Source organism: Phodopus roborovskii, unplaced genomic scaffold (assembly GCF_943737965.1).
Source record: "Phodopus roborovskii unplaced genomic scaffold, PHOROB, whole genome shotgun sequence".
Lineage (NCBI taxonomy): Eukaryota > Metazoa > Chordata > Mammalia > Rodentia > Cricetidae > Phodopus > Phodopus roborovskii.
This window is the reverse complement of record NW_026125959.1, coordinates 3,202-19,146: the sequence shown is the minus strand read 5'-3', so window position 1 is coordinate 19,146 and position 15,945 is coordinate 3,202. Positions and strand designations below refer to the sequence as shown.

The window sequence follows — 15,945 nt, the reverse complement described above, 5'->3', positions numbered from 1 at the left end:
GTGATTTGTGGCTTTACAGTTATATCCTCTTAACGCATCATACACTTGCACATTTACTTATGCATAATCACATGCCCCATAGTGAGGCTTTGGTCAGCAAGGGACAGCAGTAGTCTCTTAAGATTTTAGTGGAACTGAAAAATTCCTACTTCTTAGTAAACACATGTCTGAAGAAGAGGTAAGAGAAAAAAAACACAGGAGGAAAAAAAGGGGGGGAGGGGAAATGCTCCTTCACTGGGATTTCCTAGTTAAAGAAGAGATCATGAAGGAGTTGGAGGGAGAAGAGAATGTTGTAAATACAGCACTCATATATGAAATTCTAAAAACAGTAGAATATATTAAAAAAATTTAAAAACCCTCAGTAATGGGAAGCTCAGCAGTATTTGATGCTCAAGCATGAGGACATGAGTTCAGATTCTTTGTGCCCATATTTAATTTAAAAAAAAAAAGCTTGCAGTAAACCTATTACACCAGTGCTGTGGAATGCAGACAGGAAGATTTGGCTCACTGACCAAGATCTAGCAAACTCCAGGTTCCCAATAAGAGGTATTACCTCAAAAAAGATGAAACAATTGAGGAAGATAACTGGACATCAAACTCTGGCTTCCCCATGTACACACACACACACACACACACACACACACACACACACACACACACACACACCAGAGAGAGAGAGAGAGAGAGAGAGAGAGAGAGAGAGAGAGAGAGAGAGAGAGAGAGAGAGGGACTGAAGACATGCACTATAATGTCACTAATAGAGAGGGTTGTTTATGGTATGTTATCTCATCACAAGCAACTTTGTAATGGAGGAAGAAATAAACCAAGCTACCATGAGCACACTTCTGAAAACAGTAACAGTTTTTCAAGAAGAACCACAGGAAAGTCCTTTTGTAGTTAATTACCGAGGTAAAATTGTCACTGTTGAAGATGACAGCTCCATTTGTCTGAAAATTTTCACAGAGAGGAGATAAGAAAAGTGGAAGACAGTGATATTGATGATCCTGATCATATGTAGGCTTAGATTAATGTGTATGGTTGTGTATTTTTGTATATTTAAAGCTTAATATAAAAATAGTTAAAAAGCTTACAGAAAATGATGTAATATCATTCGTGTAGCTATAAAATTTGTTTTAAGCTATGTGTATTAGTTACATTTTACTGCTGTGACAAATTGCCCAAGGGAAATAATTTTAAAAGAGGATGATTTTTTGGGCTCATAGTTTCACGAATTTTAGTCCATCAGCCAGATCAGCTGTACTTAGGCTGCTAAAAAGACAAAAACTTGGCAGAAGAGCACAGTGTAAAAAGCTGCTTACCTCATGATAGCTAAAAAGCTAAGACATAAAGAAGGTGAGACTGGGAACAGGTTATGCTCTTTAAAGGAATGCCTCCAGTTACCTAGATCCCTTAGACTTTGACTCTTAATAGTGCATTAATCTTTGACCTTATCAATGGATTATTCCACTGATGCAGTTAGTGCCCTTATATTCTAATAACCTTAGTGGCACACCCCCCCCCCCAGAACTTGACAATAAGATCCTGTTACATTATTCTTGCATCATATTTAAAACATGGAAAAATCTAGCTAGTATTCAATTGGAAGCTTCATTGCTTCTGACTAGTACTGGCAGGTGCTATGAATTCTTCCAGAGAAGACAAGTATTCATCAGTGTCTTAGGCAGGGTTTACTATTGCTGTGAGGAGACACCATGACCATGGCAATTATTATAATAAAAATACTTGACTGCGGGGACTTGCTTACAGTTCAAAGGTTCAGTCCATCATGGCGGGGAGCAGGCAGACATGGTGCTGGAGCTGAGAGTCCTACATCTTGACTCAGAGGCAACAGGAAGTCCACTAACTCACTGGGTGATATCCTGAGTATATGAAACCTCAAAGCCCACCCCTACAGTGACATGCTTCACTTCCTCCAATAAGGCCATATCCCTCCCATAAAGCCACACCTCCTAATAATGCCACCCTCTTATGAGATTGTGGGATTATGTGATTATGGGGGCCAATTACATTCAAATGACCACACCTAGCTATGAACACTCTGAGTTACAATAACCACTTGCCTGGGAAGATGTGCTCACTAGTGCAATTTGGTATATATGTTATGGGAGTAACCAAGCAATTTTTAAAAATTGGATTTAAGGTCCCTTCTTTGAGGTGGAACACATACTTAACACTGTCAGTAAGGCTGAGAACCTGCGGATAGATAAGTTTTGGGACTTAGAAGAAATTATTCTAATAACTATTACTGTACTCATAAGTCAGTGCATTGATTAATGCCTATGAGAGAAGTTTCGTTTTGCAGCCAATGGCAGTTCAAATAGAAACCCACAACTAGTCAGTGTGCAGAAAGATTAAGAGACATTGGAGTGATCAGCTCTAATGGGTTGTCTATATCATAACTCTGCCCTCAAAGCTCAGGGATGTATGCAGAAAATGGGACTGAAAGAGTCTTAAGAGCCAGGACTGTTAGCCGATTTCAAGGAAACTGTCTTTCAGACATGGCAAGAAAGTTTGCACATATGAGCTTACAGAGGTTTTGACCTACATAAAGTCAAAGCAGACCAAGTCCCACTATGGAGGAGGAGAGATGGGCATGAAGTCCCATTCTTAGCTGAGAAGCTGTTGGTATTTAATTGCTGCTAAGAGAGGGAAAATTAGTTTTCTTCAATAGACTGTTACCTGGTATATCAACCACACTCCAGGGTAGGTCCCATACCCAGGAGTAGTCAACTAAAACATTTAGACAGGGCTGTTTTCTTTTCTTAAGAAAAAGAGCAAGAGAGAGACAAAATATGACATAGAATGGATATAGGAAGGTAGGAGAGTAATGGTGAGGAGTTGGGGAAGAATATGGTCAAAATGCATTGTATGAAATTCTTAAAGATTAGTCTAAACTTTTTTTTTTTTAAAGGCAAAAGGCTTTTGAAAGAAATCTCATTTGTGTATAACTGGGGGCTCAGGGCACATTCTCAGGTCCAGCAATCCCAGTTAGCTAGCTGTGACTACATGGCCTAGTGAAACTGGCTAATGAGAGCAAGTAATGGGGGAAGCAGTGCAAGGGGACTTAGTAAATGCTTTGGAAAGAGAAACAATGTATTAAGGTTACTGGCATAAGCTTTAGGTTTGATACAGGAAGAATTGGAATTAAAGGCAAGAACTATGCATAATAAATCGGTCCTAGTCTGTTGTTGATGGAGTTTTTGTTGGGACTGCTGGCTCCAAAATAAATGCACAGATATTCAATATTAGTTATGAATGCTTTGCTAATAGCTCAGGCTTCTGACTAGCTTTTACATTTTCATTTAACCCATATTTTTATCCATGCTTTGTCACATGGCTGGGTACTTTTTCTCAGTACAGCATGTCCATTTTGCTTCTCTCTGTATCTACTCACTACTCTTCAGACTCCACCCTTCTTGCCCCTAGCATTCTCAGTTTGGCTCTCCTGGCTAAACTTATTCTGTTCAGCTATTGGCCAGATAGCCTTTTTATTAAGCCAGTCACAGCAACATATATTCACACAGTGTAAAAGAATATTCCACACTGGTCTGAGTATAGTTTGGTTGATCATTGTCTCAGTTCTGGATCTACAAGGTGGTCAAAAGTAGTTGTTACCAATTTTATTGCTTAAAGTAATCAATTTAGCTCCCATTAAATAATTGTTTTGTTTCAGGATGTAGCTTCACCATAAAGGACAATAACCCTCATCTAGGGCTGCCGGGTGGTCTGTTTCAGACTTTGTCCTTTCTGAATCCCAGGTGACTATACGTTTAGGACAATGACTCTTTCAAGTCTATGTCTTCACCTTTGAAAGTGGATGAGCTGAGTTAGGTGGACACTCTATAGAACTCCATGAAGTCAAACAAAACATCCCAGGAGTCAGAGGCAAAGTGCAGGAGACAGAAACTGAATGTAAAATTACTAAACTTTGATCCTGTGTTCAACAATTACGCTGTGGACCAAATGAAGATTTTTTTTTTTTTTAAATTTTGTCTTCCTTTTAAAAGCTAAAGCAGCTTCGAAGTGCCTGCTGAAACTCATGGTACTAGTTTTACAATGTAATGAGGCTTAAGTATCATTTCTGCCTTTTCAAATTTGAGGCTGTTTAGCTACAGCAAGAAGGCTACATTTGATGCAGTCTCTTAGTGGTGGAGGAAAGAAGATGCACTCCTACTTTCATAGCACTTTAAAATGCATTTCTATAGCACTCAACCTTGGAGAGCGTTTGCTGTCATGTTAGAGTCACCAGTGCTTTTTGTTTGTTTATTTTTAATTTTTTTTTAGATGGAATCTCACTAGGATGCCTCGGCTAGTCTCCAACTCATGATTCTCCTGCCTCTACCTTCAACATTATGTTTTAAAGTACTGCTCTTAAATTCCATTGTGAAAAATTATTTTAGAATATGAATTTCATAGTTCTTGCTTATATGTATAAAGGTTTATAAGAGAAAACCTGTTAGAATAACATCATTTCCCATAATTATTGCTTGATTTCTTTTCCATATTCTATTATGTAGTCACTCATTACCAAGTAATTTTTCATCTTTTAAAAAATTCCTCTGTGTGTGTGTGTGTGTGTGTGTGTCTGTGTCTGTGTCTGTGTCCCATGGAATATTTGGATATTTGAAGGATAGAGGACCCACATGTGGCATCATTTCTCTCCTTTCACCATAGAAGTTCCTGGGATTTAACTTAGATATCAGGCTTGGTGGCAAGCACCATCTCACATTTTTCAAAGACCAATTTATCATCTTGATAATTACATTTCCCAAACTTTCCTTAAGAATGTGATGTTAAAGGGATAGGTATACTATTATTGGCATTATCTATTTATACTCAACTGAATTGAGATGACAATGCATAGTGGATATAAAGGTGATAAAATTAGTCTCAAGCTACTTGCTGATCTTTTTTTCTTGCTGTACATAAAAACCCATTTGTTTTCAGGATTACTACTGGTTGTTTAAGATGATATAACGGGTGCTTTTGGAAGGAGGTATATTATTTTCTTGGATCTATGTGATGGTCCCCAATTTTATTTTCTCTGGTACAGCAGGAATAAGTTGGTTTAAAGTTCTTTAAAACTGTGTCTCAGGCTCTCAAATGCTTTTTTGATTTGGCCTCTACTTTTTTAAAAAAGACATTTTTCAAACTTTATAGTTTATCTAAACTCTAACTGAAGTCATGTCCTTTACAGCTTAATGGACTCATAATGCATGATTACACAACTTCAGAACCCATTTTGTTAAATGAAGTGGTGACATTTTATGCACTATTAAGCCAACTAGAATAATTTTCTTGCTCTTAGCCATAACTTCTCTGTGTCCTTATTGAAAAATTTCTGGGGTGTGTTGTAGAAGGTTTTGACAGGAGGGAATGTTTCTAAAGATATGTGGAAACAGGGGCCTTTTCCATTACTCCATCAAGAGAAATAAGGCAGACAAAACTTAGGAAATGGGAAAGTGGTTGAAATGCCCCAGTTTGTGTTATAATGCATTAAATTATTTTTATTTTGTGATTGTTCGATTAGAAAAAGTGAATTTTAAAATCACGGCCTCATTCCTTTCTAAAAAGCCTTACCAGTATGCGTAAAATAAAATACAGGAACTATACTTTTGGCATTTCATATTTTTGCCATCTTAAGGATTTGAAACAGCTAAGGATGGCAGTCCTTCTGTTTTTGTATAATGCAAGCAGTTTTATTTCTTTTACTCTTTGCACAATAAACTTTCTAAAACACAAGCAAAGTAGTTTGCTGAGCTTTATGAGGTTGATCATAATATAAAAGTACCCTGTGTTTTATGATGTACTGTCCTGGGTTTGTTGTATGTTGACTTTTGCCCACTTATTGCTATACAAATTTTCTTTAAATTGCATACATAACTTTATCCTTTTTGAAATTATTTTTTTTCTGCTTATATACAAATTAAAATATAAACAAGTAAAAAGATTATTAAATTCAGTTATTCTCTTCACTCAAGCTACTGTTGTTAATGTGTTTGGGTATTATTTTCTAATTTTGCTTCTATTAAAACAGTCCACCATAAGCATTATTATAGCTAAATTTTTGTTTCTTTATTCAGTATTTTTAGAATTTTAGTTAACTCTGGTGTAAGGTTTTCTTTTTTAATTAAAATTTCATTTTTACTCAGCATTCAAAATAATGAGTTTCATTATGAGATTTTCATATACTTACCTCACTGTACATGGCCTGTACTTGCTCTATATCAACTACTCTTCCCCCTCTCATTGGTTTCCTTTCACCAGGCAATTCTCCTGCTTTCATATGTCTAGACCTATACTCACACAACAAATTTAAATGTATTCATTTGCCAAAAGACATAATATTTGTGGTGATTTGAAAGAAAAAAAAAAGCCCCCAAAGAGAGTAACAGTATTATGAGGTGTGGCCTTGTTTGAGTGCATACATGCACGCATGCGTGCACACACATATGCACGCTCGTATACACCCCCACACACACCCCACACACACAGTCTTCCTCCCTCCCTCCCTCTCTTCTTTCTTTCTTTACTTTTTAACCTTTCCTCTCTCCTTCCTTCCCTTCTTTCCTACTGGGTCTCATGTATCCCAACTTACCATGGACCCTATGTAACCAAGGATGACCCCCTAAAATTTATTTTTGGGGGTGGTGCATGCCATGGTGCCTCTGTAAAGATCAGAAGACACCTTGCAGACGTTGGTAGTTCTTTTTTAATTGTGTAGATTCCAGGGATCAAACCCACTTCAGTAGGCTTGATGCCAAATATCTTTACCTGATTAGCCATCTTGGTGTGTGTGTGTGTGTGTGTGTGTGTGTGTGTGTGTGTGTGTGTGTGTGTGTGTTTCTGACTGAAGTAGATATTTTAAAAGAAAGAAATAATGATCTGTAAGAGAAAACAGAAAAAGAACCCTGACTAGTGTCAGAAGTAACTTCATTGAATGCATGATTCTATGCTGCTGAAAGTGGTTAATGGGTTTAAAGAGCTGGGATGAAAGGATAGGAAATTTGTTTTTTTGGAGACTCTTCTAGACACAGAACATAGTTATTCAAAGACATGTGACATGTTTAGGGAACTAAAAGAAGGCCAGTACCTATGGAACACTGATAATAGTAATAATAGTATAAAACATGACTGTGTGTCAGGCTAAACAGAGATTTATATGCTATGTTATAGACTTTGTTCTTTAGTTCAAGAGTTTTAAACTAAAGGGCTATTTATTGTAGGGTGAATCTACTAGATAGGGAATAGAGTGATTTTTTGGAAATAAGTTAGGAAGCTGCTGCAGTGTTTTGTCGTTGTTGTTGTTTTGGTAAGAATGATAGCTTGGATTATATTAGTGATTGGAAATGGAAAGAATTTGACAGATTCAAGATATTTTTCAGGTAAAATAGATTCAACTTGGAACACAGTGTTCAGATTATTTTTAGCAGAACTTCTCAGAAGTAGATTTTTGGGCACAGAGGACAGAATTATTTTAAAAGCTTATATTAGATAGGAAATTGCTTTCCAGATAGATTATTCCAGCATTTCCCCCATTAATAGTGTACGTTGTGCTCACTGCTGTGTACCCTTATCAGTAAAGAACATCTCTTTTCTTTTCTAGACATTGAGCTATTTTAGTTTTGAATGGGGATTGTTTTTACCAACTATAATAATATGGTAATTTTTAGAAATTCATTATGTATTATCTCCTTAATTTGGTTTCAGAAAGTATGAATTGGGGCAGGGGGGCACTGGAGAAATACCTTAGTGGTTAAGAATACTTGATCTACAACCATGAAGAGACCCGAGTTTGGATCTTAGTGTCCATGGTTTCTTAGGCCTGCTTTTGTAACCCCCAGTGCTATGGAGAGAAGAGACAAGAAGTTTGCTGGATAATGGTAGCTGTCAACATTGCAGAAAATAAAAACATGTAAACTCCAGGTTTACAGAGAGACTACCTCAAAAGAATAAGGCAGTGTATGTCAAGGGAAGATTTGGATACCTTCCTCTGGCTTCCACTAATTGGTGCACAAGCAGACACACCCATACATATACCTGGGCATACAACATATACAAATATCCCATGGGACACACACACACACACACACACACACACACACACACACACACACACACACACACAAATTTGGTTCTTAAAATTCAATCTCTAAAGCTAAAGCCAAAACCAAAGACTTGATGGGACTATTGTCTTAGAAACAAGAAAAAAGATATATGTGAGCTCTATTTGAATCAGAGTAAGCACAACCAAAAAATGTTTGACATTTTAAATAATCTCAAATTACTACAGTGCAGTCAATACCAAGAATCCTGCTTTCCTAAATGCCCTATGATGAATTTGGGTTTAAGAATGCAAAATTCACAAAGAGGGGATTGCAGAACTATTTTAAGGCCTCTGTAATGCTTTCTTTCTTCCTTCCTTCCTTTCTTTTTTTTTTTCAAATAAGATTTTTGATTTGTCACTATTAAAAATCTGGATTTTAAACAGATTCTCGGACTGGTGGTTCTTATCCATCAGCTCGTTCAATTTTAGCACCTGTCTCATCACCAGTAGTTTTTCCAGAACTACCATTTTCACCATGGATCTCCACGAGTTTTCCCAATTCAAACTTGGGTTTCTTCAGCATTTTTACTTTTCTAACAGTGAAATCATTAAGAGGATAAATGGACTGGCAAGCCTTTTTTTTAAATGTCTTTCCCAATGCTGTCTGGAATCAATTTATTAACCACTTCCTTCAAGTCATTTGTCTGCACTTTTCGTGTCATGATTTCCATCATCTTCTTGCGGATCTAGCAGACCTGCTGGTGCTATGTATAGGAGGTCTTGCGTATTTGGTTGTTGCATTTTTTTTTTTTAAAAAAAAAGTGAAACCAACACAAAACAGATGCAGCAAATAAGCATCGGTTGCCTTGACATCAACATGTACTTCAATCATGGTCTGCCACTTTTTGACCATGAAACACATTTTGTCCCGGGTAAGATCCGTGCCATGGAAGTTAGTCAGACAGTTTTTGCCCTGAACATCCTCAGTAATTAGTCTGTATTTTCTAAATGAAACTTCGTCATTCTGTGGATCGGCAAGGCTTACCTCAAACACATGACCCTTGAGGCCATCAGATGCAATTTTGGTTCCTTGAGTCCTCGTGACTAGTGTTTTTCCAATATTCCTAATATTGAACATGGCTGGAGCTTTCATATGATACCAGTCTTTCTTTGAAAATGGGTCAACCACTTTCTTCTTGGCTCCCTTCTTCCTGCCTTTTGTCAGGCGCTTGTTCTTGCTGGCCGCCATGGTGTTGCTGAGAGAGCCAAATGGGGCAATGTTTTATTTCTTATAGATAAAAAAAAATCTATGGTTCATGTTCCCATGCCACTGTTGAAAAAAAACTCTTTTAGCAGTGTGCAGGTGACAATAGATGAAAGTAAAAAGTTAAAGAAAAGTGATTAAAGTGTGTGTGTGTGTGTGTGTGTGTGTGTGGGCTGGGGTGCTGGTCTTGAGCTTGCTGTCTAGCCTAGGATGACCTTGAGTTTCTGATCCTTCTGCCTCCATATCTTGAATGCTGGGATTGGGATTATAGGCACAGCCCACTTTGCCCAGTTATATGTGGTGATGGAAATAGGATCTTGGATATCTTTATGCTAGTCAAGAAGTCAACCAACTGAGCTACATTCCCAGTTCAGAAATGAGTAACATTGAAAAAGCAATTGAAATTGTATTTTCCTCCAAAATTTTGTTTAAAAATAATTTTATTCATTCTATATCTCTGGAAAAGTTTCCTCTTCCTCCTTTCAGTTCCCCCATCCCCAACCGCTCTCTGTTCCTACTCCCAATCCACTCCTCATCCACTTCTGTTTATGAAAGGGCAGTTCTCCCATGAGTATCAATACAACATAGCATATCAAGTTGCAATAAGACTAAGTACCTCCCCATGTATTAAGGTTAGGCAAAGTAACCCAGTATGTGGAATAGGGTCCCAAGAGTGAGTCCCTGTTCTCACTATTAGGAGTTCCATGGTATGACCAAGTTACACAACTGTAACATATATGCAGAGTGCCTAGGTCAGTCCCGTACAGGCTCCCTGGTTGTTGGTTCAGTATTTGGGTGCTCCTATGAACCCAGATTAATTGATTCTGTGAGTTTTCTTGTGGTGTTCTTGACCCCTTTAGCTTCTACAATCTTTTCTTCCCCTCTTCACCAGGATTCCCCAAGCTATACCTAATGTTTGGCTGTGGGTCTGCATCTGTTTCCACCAGTTGCTGGATGAAATCTCTCTGATGGCAATAGGGCTAGGTACCAATCTATGTGTGTATAGCAGAATATCATTAGGCATCATTACATTGGCATCTTCTTCTCCAGTCATGTTTGATTCTATCTCAGGTCTCTGAGTCATCTAGCCTGTGGGTCCTGATGCTCCAGGCAGTGTCAGGGGTGGACTTACTCTCCTGGCATGGGTTTTAGGCTAGACCAGTTATTGGTTGGGCACTCCCTCAATCTCTAGGCCAACCTTACCTGAGCACATCCCATAGGCAGGACAGACTGTAGGTCAAAAGTTATGTGGCTGGATTGGTTTCCCATTCCCTCCACTTGAAGTCTTTCCTCGCACAGGAAATGGCTAGTTCAGGCTATGGTGCTCTGTTGCTAGGAGTCTTATCTGGGGTCATTCTTAGATTCAGAATGAAAGTTATGTTTGTATTGTTTTTATGCATTTCTTAAATATTTATATAATTCTGCAGTATTAAAGTTTGGTTGTGGTTACTGAGAGTTTGGTGGATAAAGGTGTTTGATGCCAAACCTGAATGAAGATCTGAGTTCAGTTCCAGGGAGCCACTGATTCTTGAAAATTGTCTTCTGACCTCCACATTCATGCTTTGTCTTGCATGTACCAACACATACATACAATTATGAGTGAATGAATGAATATACTATAATATTATAACGTAGCTAAGTAAGATTGGTAACATTTGAAATGGCATTACTTCATCCTTACTGCTTTGTTTTCTTTCTTTCAACAGTTAAAAGATGTTGATACTAGAAAAATCATTAAAGCAATGCTTTCTTATGTGTGGCCCAAAGACAGGCCAGATCTCCGAGCCAGAGTTGCCATCTCCTTGGGATTTTTGGGTGGTGCAAAGGTAAGAATATGCATGCGGTAACTTTTTCTAGTAAGCAAGTTACTGTCAGTAGAACATGTTCAACTTTTAGGACTTTAATTAGTTTGCATAATTATTTCATTTGTTGAGCAGAAATTATAATGATACTGGGAGATATTTTATTCTGAATCAAAAGTCTGATAGTATTAACTTAATGGAATTCACTCCTAACACAAGTATATAAGCTGCATAAACATTGGTTGTAAGAAAGCATAAGGAACTTTATAAAAAAATTTCCTCAGAACCTCACTGGTGCCTATTTTTAAACATCATTTCTTTTTTTAAATTATTTATTTTTTATTTTACATGTCGATCCCAGTTCCCCCTCCCTCCCTCCTTCCCTTCCTTCCTCAGCCCCTCTGTCCCTCCGTCCCTCCTTCCTTCTCTCTCTGTCCCCTCACATGCACCCTGACCACCCTCCCCTCCCATTCCTCCACCCCAATTCCATATGTAGGGCAATGCCATCCAGTTGGGGTCATGTAGATCTGTCAAGTCATTTGAAGTAGGGACTAGGAATTCTGTCTCTAGGTTAAGGGAGTATCCCTCCATGGGGGGTGTGTCCGCAAGGTCCTTTTGTGCACCAGGGATACATCCTGGTTCCACTGTCTGAGGTCCCTTAGATTGCTCAGTCCTTCTAGCTGAGACCCATATTCAGGAGGGCCTGAGTCAGTCCCATGCTGGATTCCCAGCTATCAGTCTGGGGGCCCATTAGCTCCTCCTTGTTCAGGTCCACTGTCTCTATGTGTTTCTGCAGCGTGGTCTTGTCCTTCCTCTTTGCATCTGGATTCTAGTTCGACTCAGTGTTTAGTTATGGGTGTTTGCTTCTGTTTCCAACAGGTACTAGTTGAGGGCTCCATGATGGTGGATAAGTTAGTTGTTGATCTCACTCTCCGGGAAGGGCATTTATGGTAGCCTTTCCACGGTTGCTCAAATTGTTAGTTGGCGGCAGTCTTGTATATAACCCATCTTGGCTCCACTGAAAGGATGATACTTCAGAGGAACTGGAAGTAAGTTTAGAGAGAGAGAAAGCTCCTAATATGAAATACCTTCACTATAAAGCAAGACATTCATAATGTGAAAAATAAGAGCTGTGATTTTGAGTAACTCATTAATATGATTAGAAGTTTGCTTTAAGAAGTTAATTTGGCTCTGTTGTTTAAGCTGAATTAAAGTAGTAAGAGATCTACTCTAAGGATACATACCATCCATCGATTTCATGCCTTCATATGGCAAATATTTATCAACTAGTTATAAGTGTAATAGTGTAGGTAAGAAGTAATAGCAGACTGTACAGAAGTCATGATAGAAAAGCAAAATTGTGGGTGGGAAAGATGTCAGACATATTGTGAGGTAGAATTAAGTTATAGGAACAGATTGGTTATTTAGGAGTGAAAAGAGTACAATTCTAAGTTGATGCTAGGAATGCAAGAATGATAATCCTTTCAAAAGAAGTAGGTAGTAAGTGAAATCTTGTTTGTAGAATAAAGATTTCACTTTTGAGCATGTTGAGATTCTAGCAGAATATCTAAATAGAGAGTAGTACATTCAGTGATACAGACTGCAGAGCAAGCTCAGGAGTCAGCCCAGAGTTGGAGAAATGATGAGATTATAGTCAGAAAATGACAAATTAAGTAGATTACCAAACAGAGGGCAGAACTTTTGTTCTATACAGAAGAAAACATAAAGAAAAATTAGGTAATTGAAAGGATAAAAGTGAAACCATAGGCTGACTCTTCATTTTCACTTCTCCTTTGTCATCTGTTTGCTCTGTTGAGAACCTTCCCACTAAATCTTACTCATTCCTGAAATATCAATGGCCTTAAATCAAGCTATTAAGCAGTAGATCATGAGTTCATATTTCACTGTATTAGTTTAAGCTGAGTAGAGGACAATATTAGAAATTAATTTAGTAGCTAATGTTGAGATTTTTTGACTTTTGTGTTCATTTTAGCACAGCATTGGTTGCTGGATTATCTTTTACATACAAATTATTAAGGAGAAAGATGATTCTGAACTCTTATGCAAGGCAAAATTAGTGATTTAGCATTTATTTCTTTATTAGCTGAATGTAAGTACCTTGTTAACAAGTAAAAGGCAGATGGTTTTCTTTGTTGAGATTTGAAGAGGGCAGGTTAGAACATGACTAATTAGTCTAGCTGAAGGGAGGAGTCTTCAGTAATGACATTTACATTAGGATATATTTTTAGAGTATATTCAAGTCCTTCAAAAATACAGATTTCTGTTGCTTGGTGACAGGTCAATATCAAGGTGTGAAATCTAGTTAAGCTAACATCGTTGAAGATTAAAATATTTTTAGAATGCTAATATTTGGTTCTTTAGTCAACAAATAAAACTCATAGAATGGGAATTGCTGTTCCAAATTCTTGCAAACAGACTAGAAGTCAACAAAAGTGTATAGAGAAACTTTTCAAAGTATGTTTGACTCCTATTAGACGTAAATAGGAAGAGCTTGGTGGGAATTATTATGAGTACCCATAGAAGGCGGCATACAGAAAATACTTGTTTTTGAACTTTTTAAAAAATTGAAAATAGTCTTCTCTTATATAGTACCTTCCAATCACAGTTTTGCCTATATACATTTCTAGTTCCCCTCCACCTCCTCTCTACCCCAGGTCCACTCCCCCATCTTCAGAAAAGAGCAGGCCTCCAAGAGACAATAGCTAGGCAGGACAAAATAAGATACAATAAGACAACATGAGAGCCCTTACTGTTAAGAGATTGTCATGCATCTCAGAAGAAACTTTGGATTTTTAAATGAATTTTTATTTAAATTATAAACAATCTTACTCTACATACCCAATCACAGTTCCCTCTCCCTCCTGTCCTCCTGTTTTCCCTACCATCTCACCATTCCACCCCCATTTATGCCTCAGGGAGGGTGAGTCCTCCCATGGGGGATTATCAAAGTCTGTCATATCATTTGGGGCAGGGCCTAGGCCCTCCCCCATGTATCTAGGCTGAGAGAGTAGCCCTCCATAGGGGATGTACTCCTGAAGCACATTTGTGCATTTGGGATAAATACTGGTTCCACTGCCAACGGTCCCATAGGAGGAGACTTTGAACGTTTAAACATTGTTGAGACTATGATAGACTGATAGATTATGGGAGCTTTTGATATTGGACTGGATGCTTTTTTTTTTCCATTATGAGATGGCTATAAGTCTTTGGGGCCCAGGAAGTAGAATGTGGCATTTTGAAAGAGAATGGCCCCCAAAGGCACTATTAGGAAGTATGGCCTTGTTAGAGGAAATGTGTCACTGTGGGGACAGGCTTTGAGATCTCTTTATCAAGCTTCCCTCAGTGTGAGAGTTAGTCAACTTACTCCAGCACCATGTCTGCCTGCATGCCTCATGCTCTCCATCATGATGGTAATGGACTGAACCTCTGAAACTATAAGCAAGCCACCCCAATAAGAGTTGTTATGGTCATGGTGTCTCTTCATAGCAATAGTGAACACTAAAACAAATGCTTTGTACTAATGTAGGCACCATTATATGCTAGTTTTTTCCAAACTTCACATACTTTAGGACTATTTTAGTGTTGAGTTAATAAACATCAGTTTGAATGCCTGCCATCCAGATTAGATCTTTTATAATACATGTTTTGAATTATACATATCACTTTTATTATTTTTTTGTTTTACAAATAAGGATAAATTAAAAGTTCTATTTGTTTTGTTTTGGGTTTTTGAGACAGGGTATTATGTAGCCTAGGCTGACCTCCAATACACAATGTAACCGAACTTCTGATCTTCCTGATTACACCTCCCAGGCATTGGGATTAGAGTTGTGTGCCACACCACACCATTGTTTCAGTACTGGAGATAGAACCCAAGGCTTAATACCTGCTAGACGAGTATTCTACCCACTAAGCTATATCTCCAGCCTATAATTTTATTTCTATATAGTTTAAAATACTTTAAAATTTCTCTTGAAACTTTTTTGACCTAGTGCTAGTAGAAGTGTGTTGGTTGCATAAATCTTTGTAATATGCCAGCTGTCATTTTGTTACTGTTATCTGAGAACATACTTTAGGGTTTATTTTTGGCCTGGAACATGGTTTATATGGTCAATGATTTTGTGAGCTTGAGGATGGTGTATTCTGCTATTGTTGATTGAAATATAATACATTGAATGTTATTTAGATGCAAATGATTGATAATGTTTACTTTAACCATATCCTTACTTACTTCCTGCTTGTTACTTCTATTAATTACTAATGAAGTTTTGGAAGTCTTCAACTATAATAGAGGATTCTTTTTTATTTCTTGATATTCATCAGATTTTACCACAAAATTTTGCCATTTAAAAAATATATATGGGGCACACACTACTATTTTTATTATTTTATAAATTTTTTTCTTATTTTACATATCAATCCCAGTCCCCTCTCCAGCCCATCCTCCCATACCCACCTGCCCCTGTCTCATTCCCTATCCCCTCTCCAGGGAGGGTGATGCCTTCCAGGAGGGATCATCAAAACCTGTCACGTCATTTGGGATAGGGCCTAGTCCCTCCTTCAACATACTACTATTGTTAATGTGCTTTAGAATTGGCTGCTTCATTATGACAATGATCCTCTTTACATTTCCTTAACATTAAAAAGTGTTTTTTGAAGATTAATAAAATTATTGCATCTTTATTTTGATTAATAGTACTATGATGTACATTTCTCTATTTTCTTTTAATCTTTTCTGTCTTTTATACTTAAAAGCAAAGTTGTGTCAGGTTGCTTATTAATCTCCTCTG

The 15,945-nt window shown here is 37.7% G+C and overlaps 1 protein-coding gene and 1 pseudogene across 1 annotated transcript in view; one reads left to right on the top strand and one right to left on the bottom strand.

The window, feature by feature from the left end:
* The window catches only part of LOC127218166 (iron-sulfur clusters transporter ABCB7, mitochondrial-like), a gene marked incomplete at its 3' end in the record, with an annotated part of 73,062 nt that extends 61,887 nt beyond the window's left edge, over nt 1-11,175 (top strand). Inside the window, exon 4 of the mRNA XM_051179193.1 lies at nt 11,039-11,175. Coding sequence (XP_051035150.1) covers nt 11,039-11,175 — 137 coding nt within the window. The remainder of the gene's footprint in view (nt 1-11,038) is intronic.
* On the bottom strand, nt 8,505-9,317 carry LOC127218167 (40S ribosomal protein S3a-like; annotated as a pseudogene).
* Nucleotides 11,176-15,945: the final 4,770 nt, after the last annotated feature.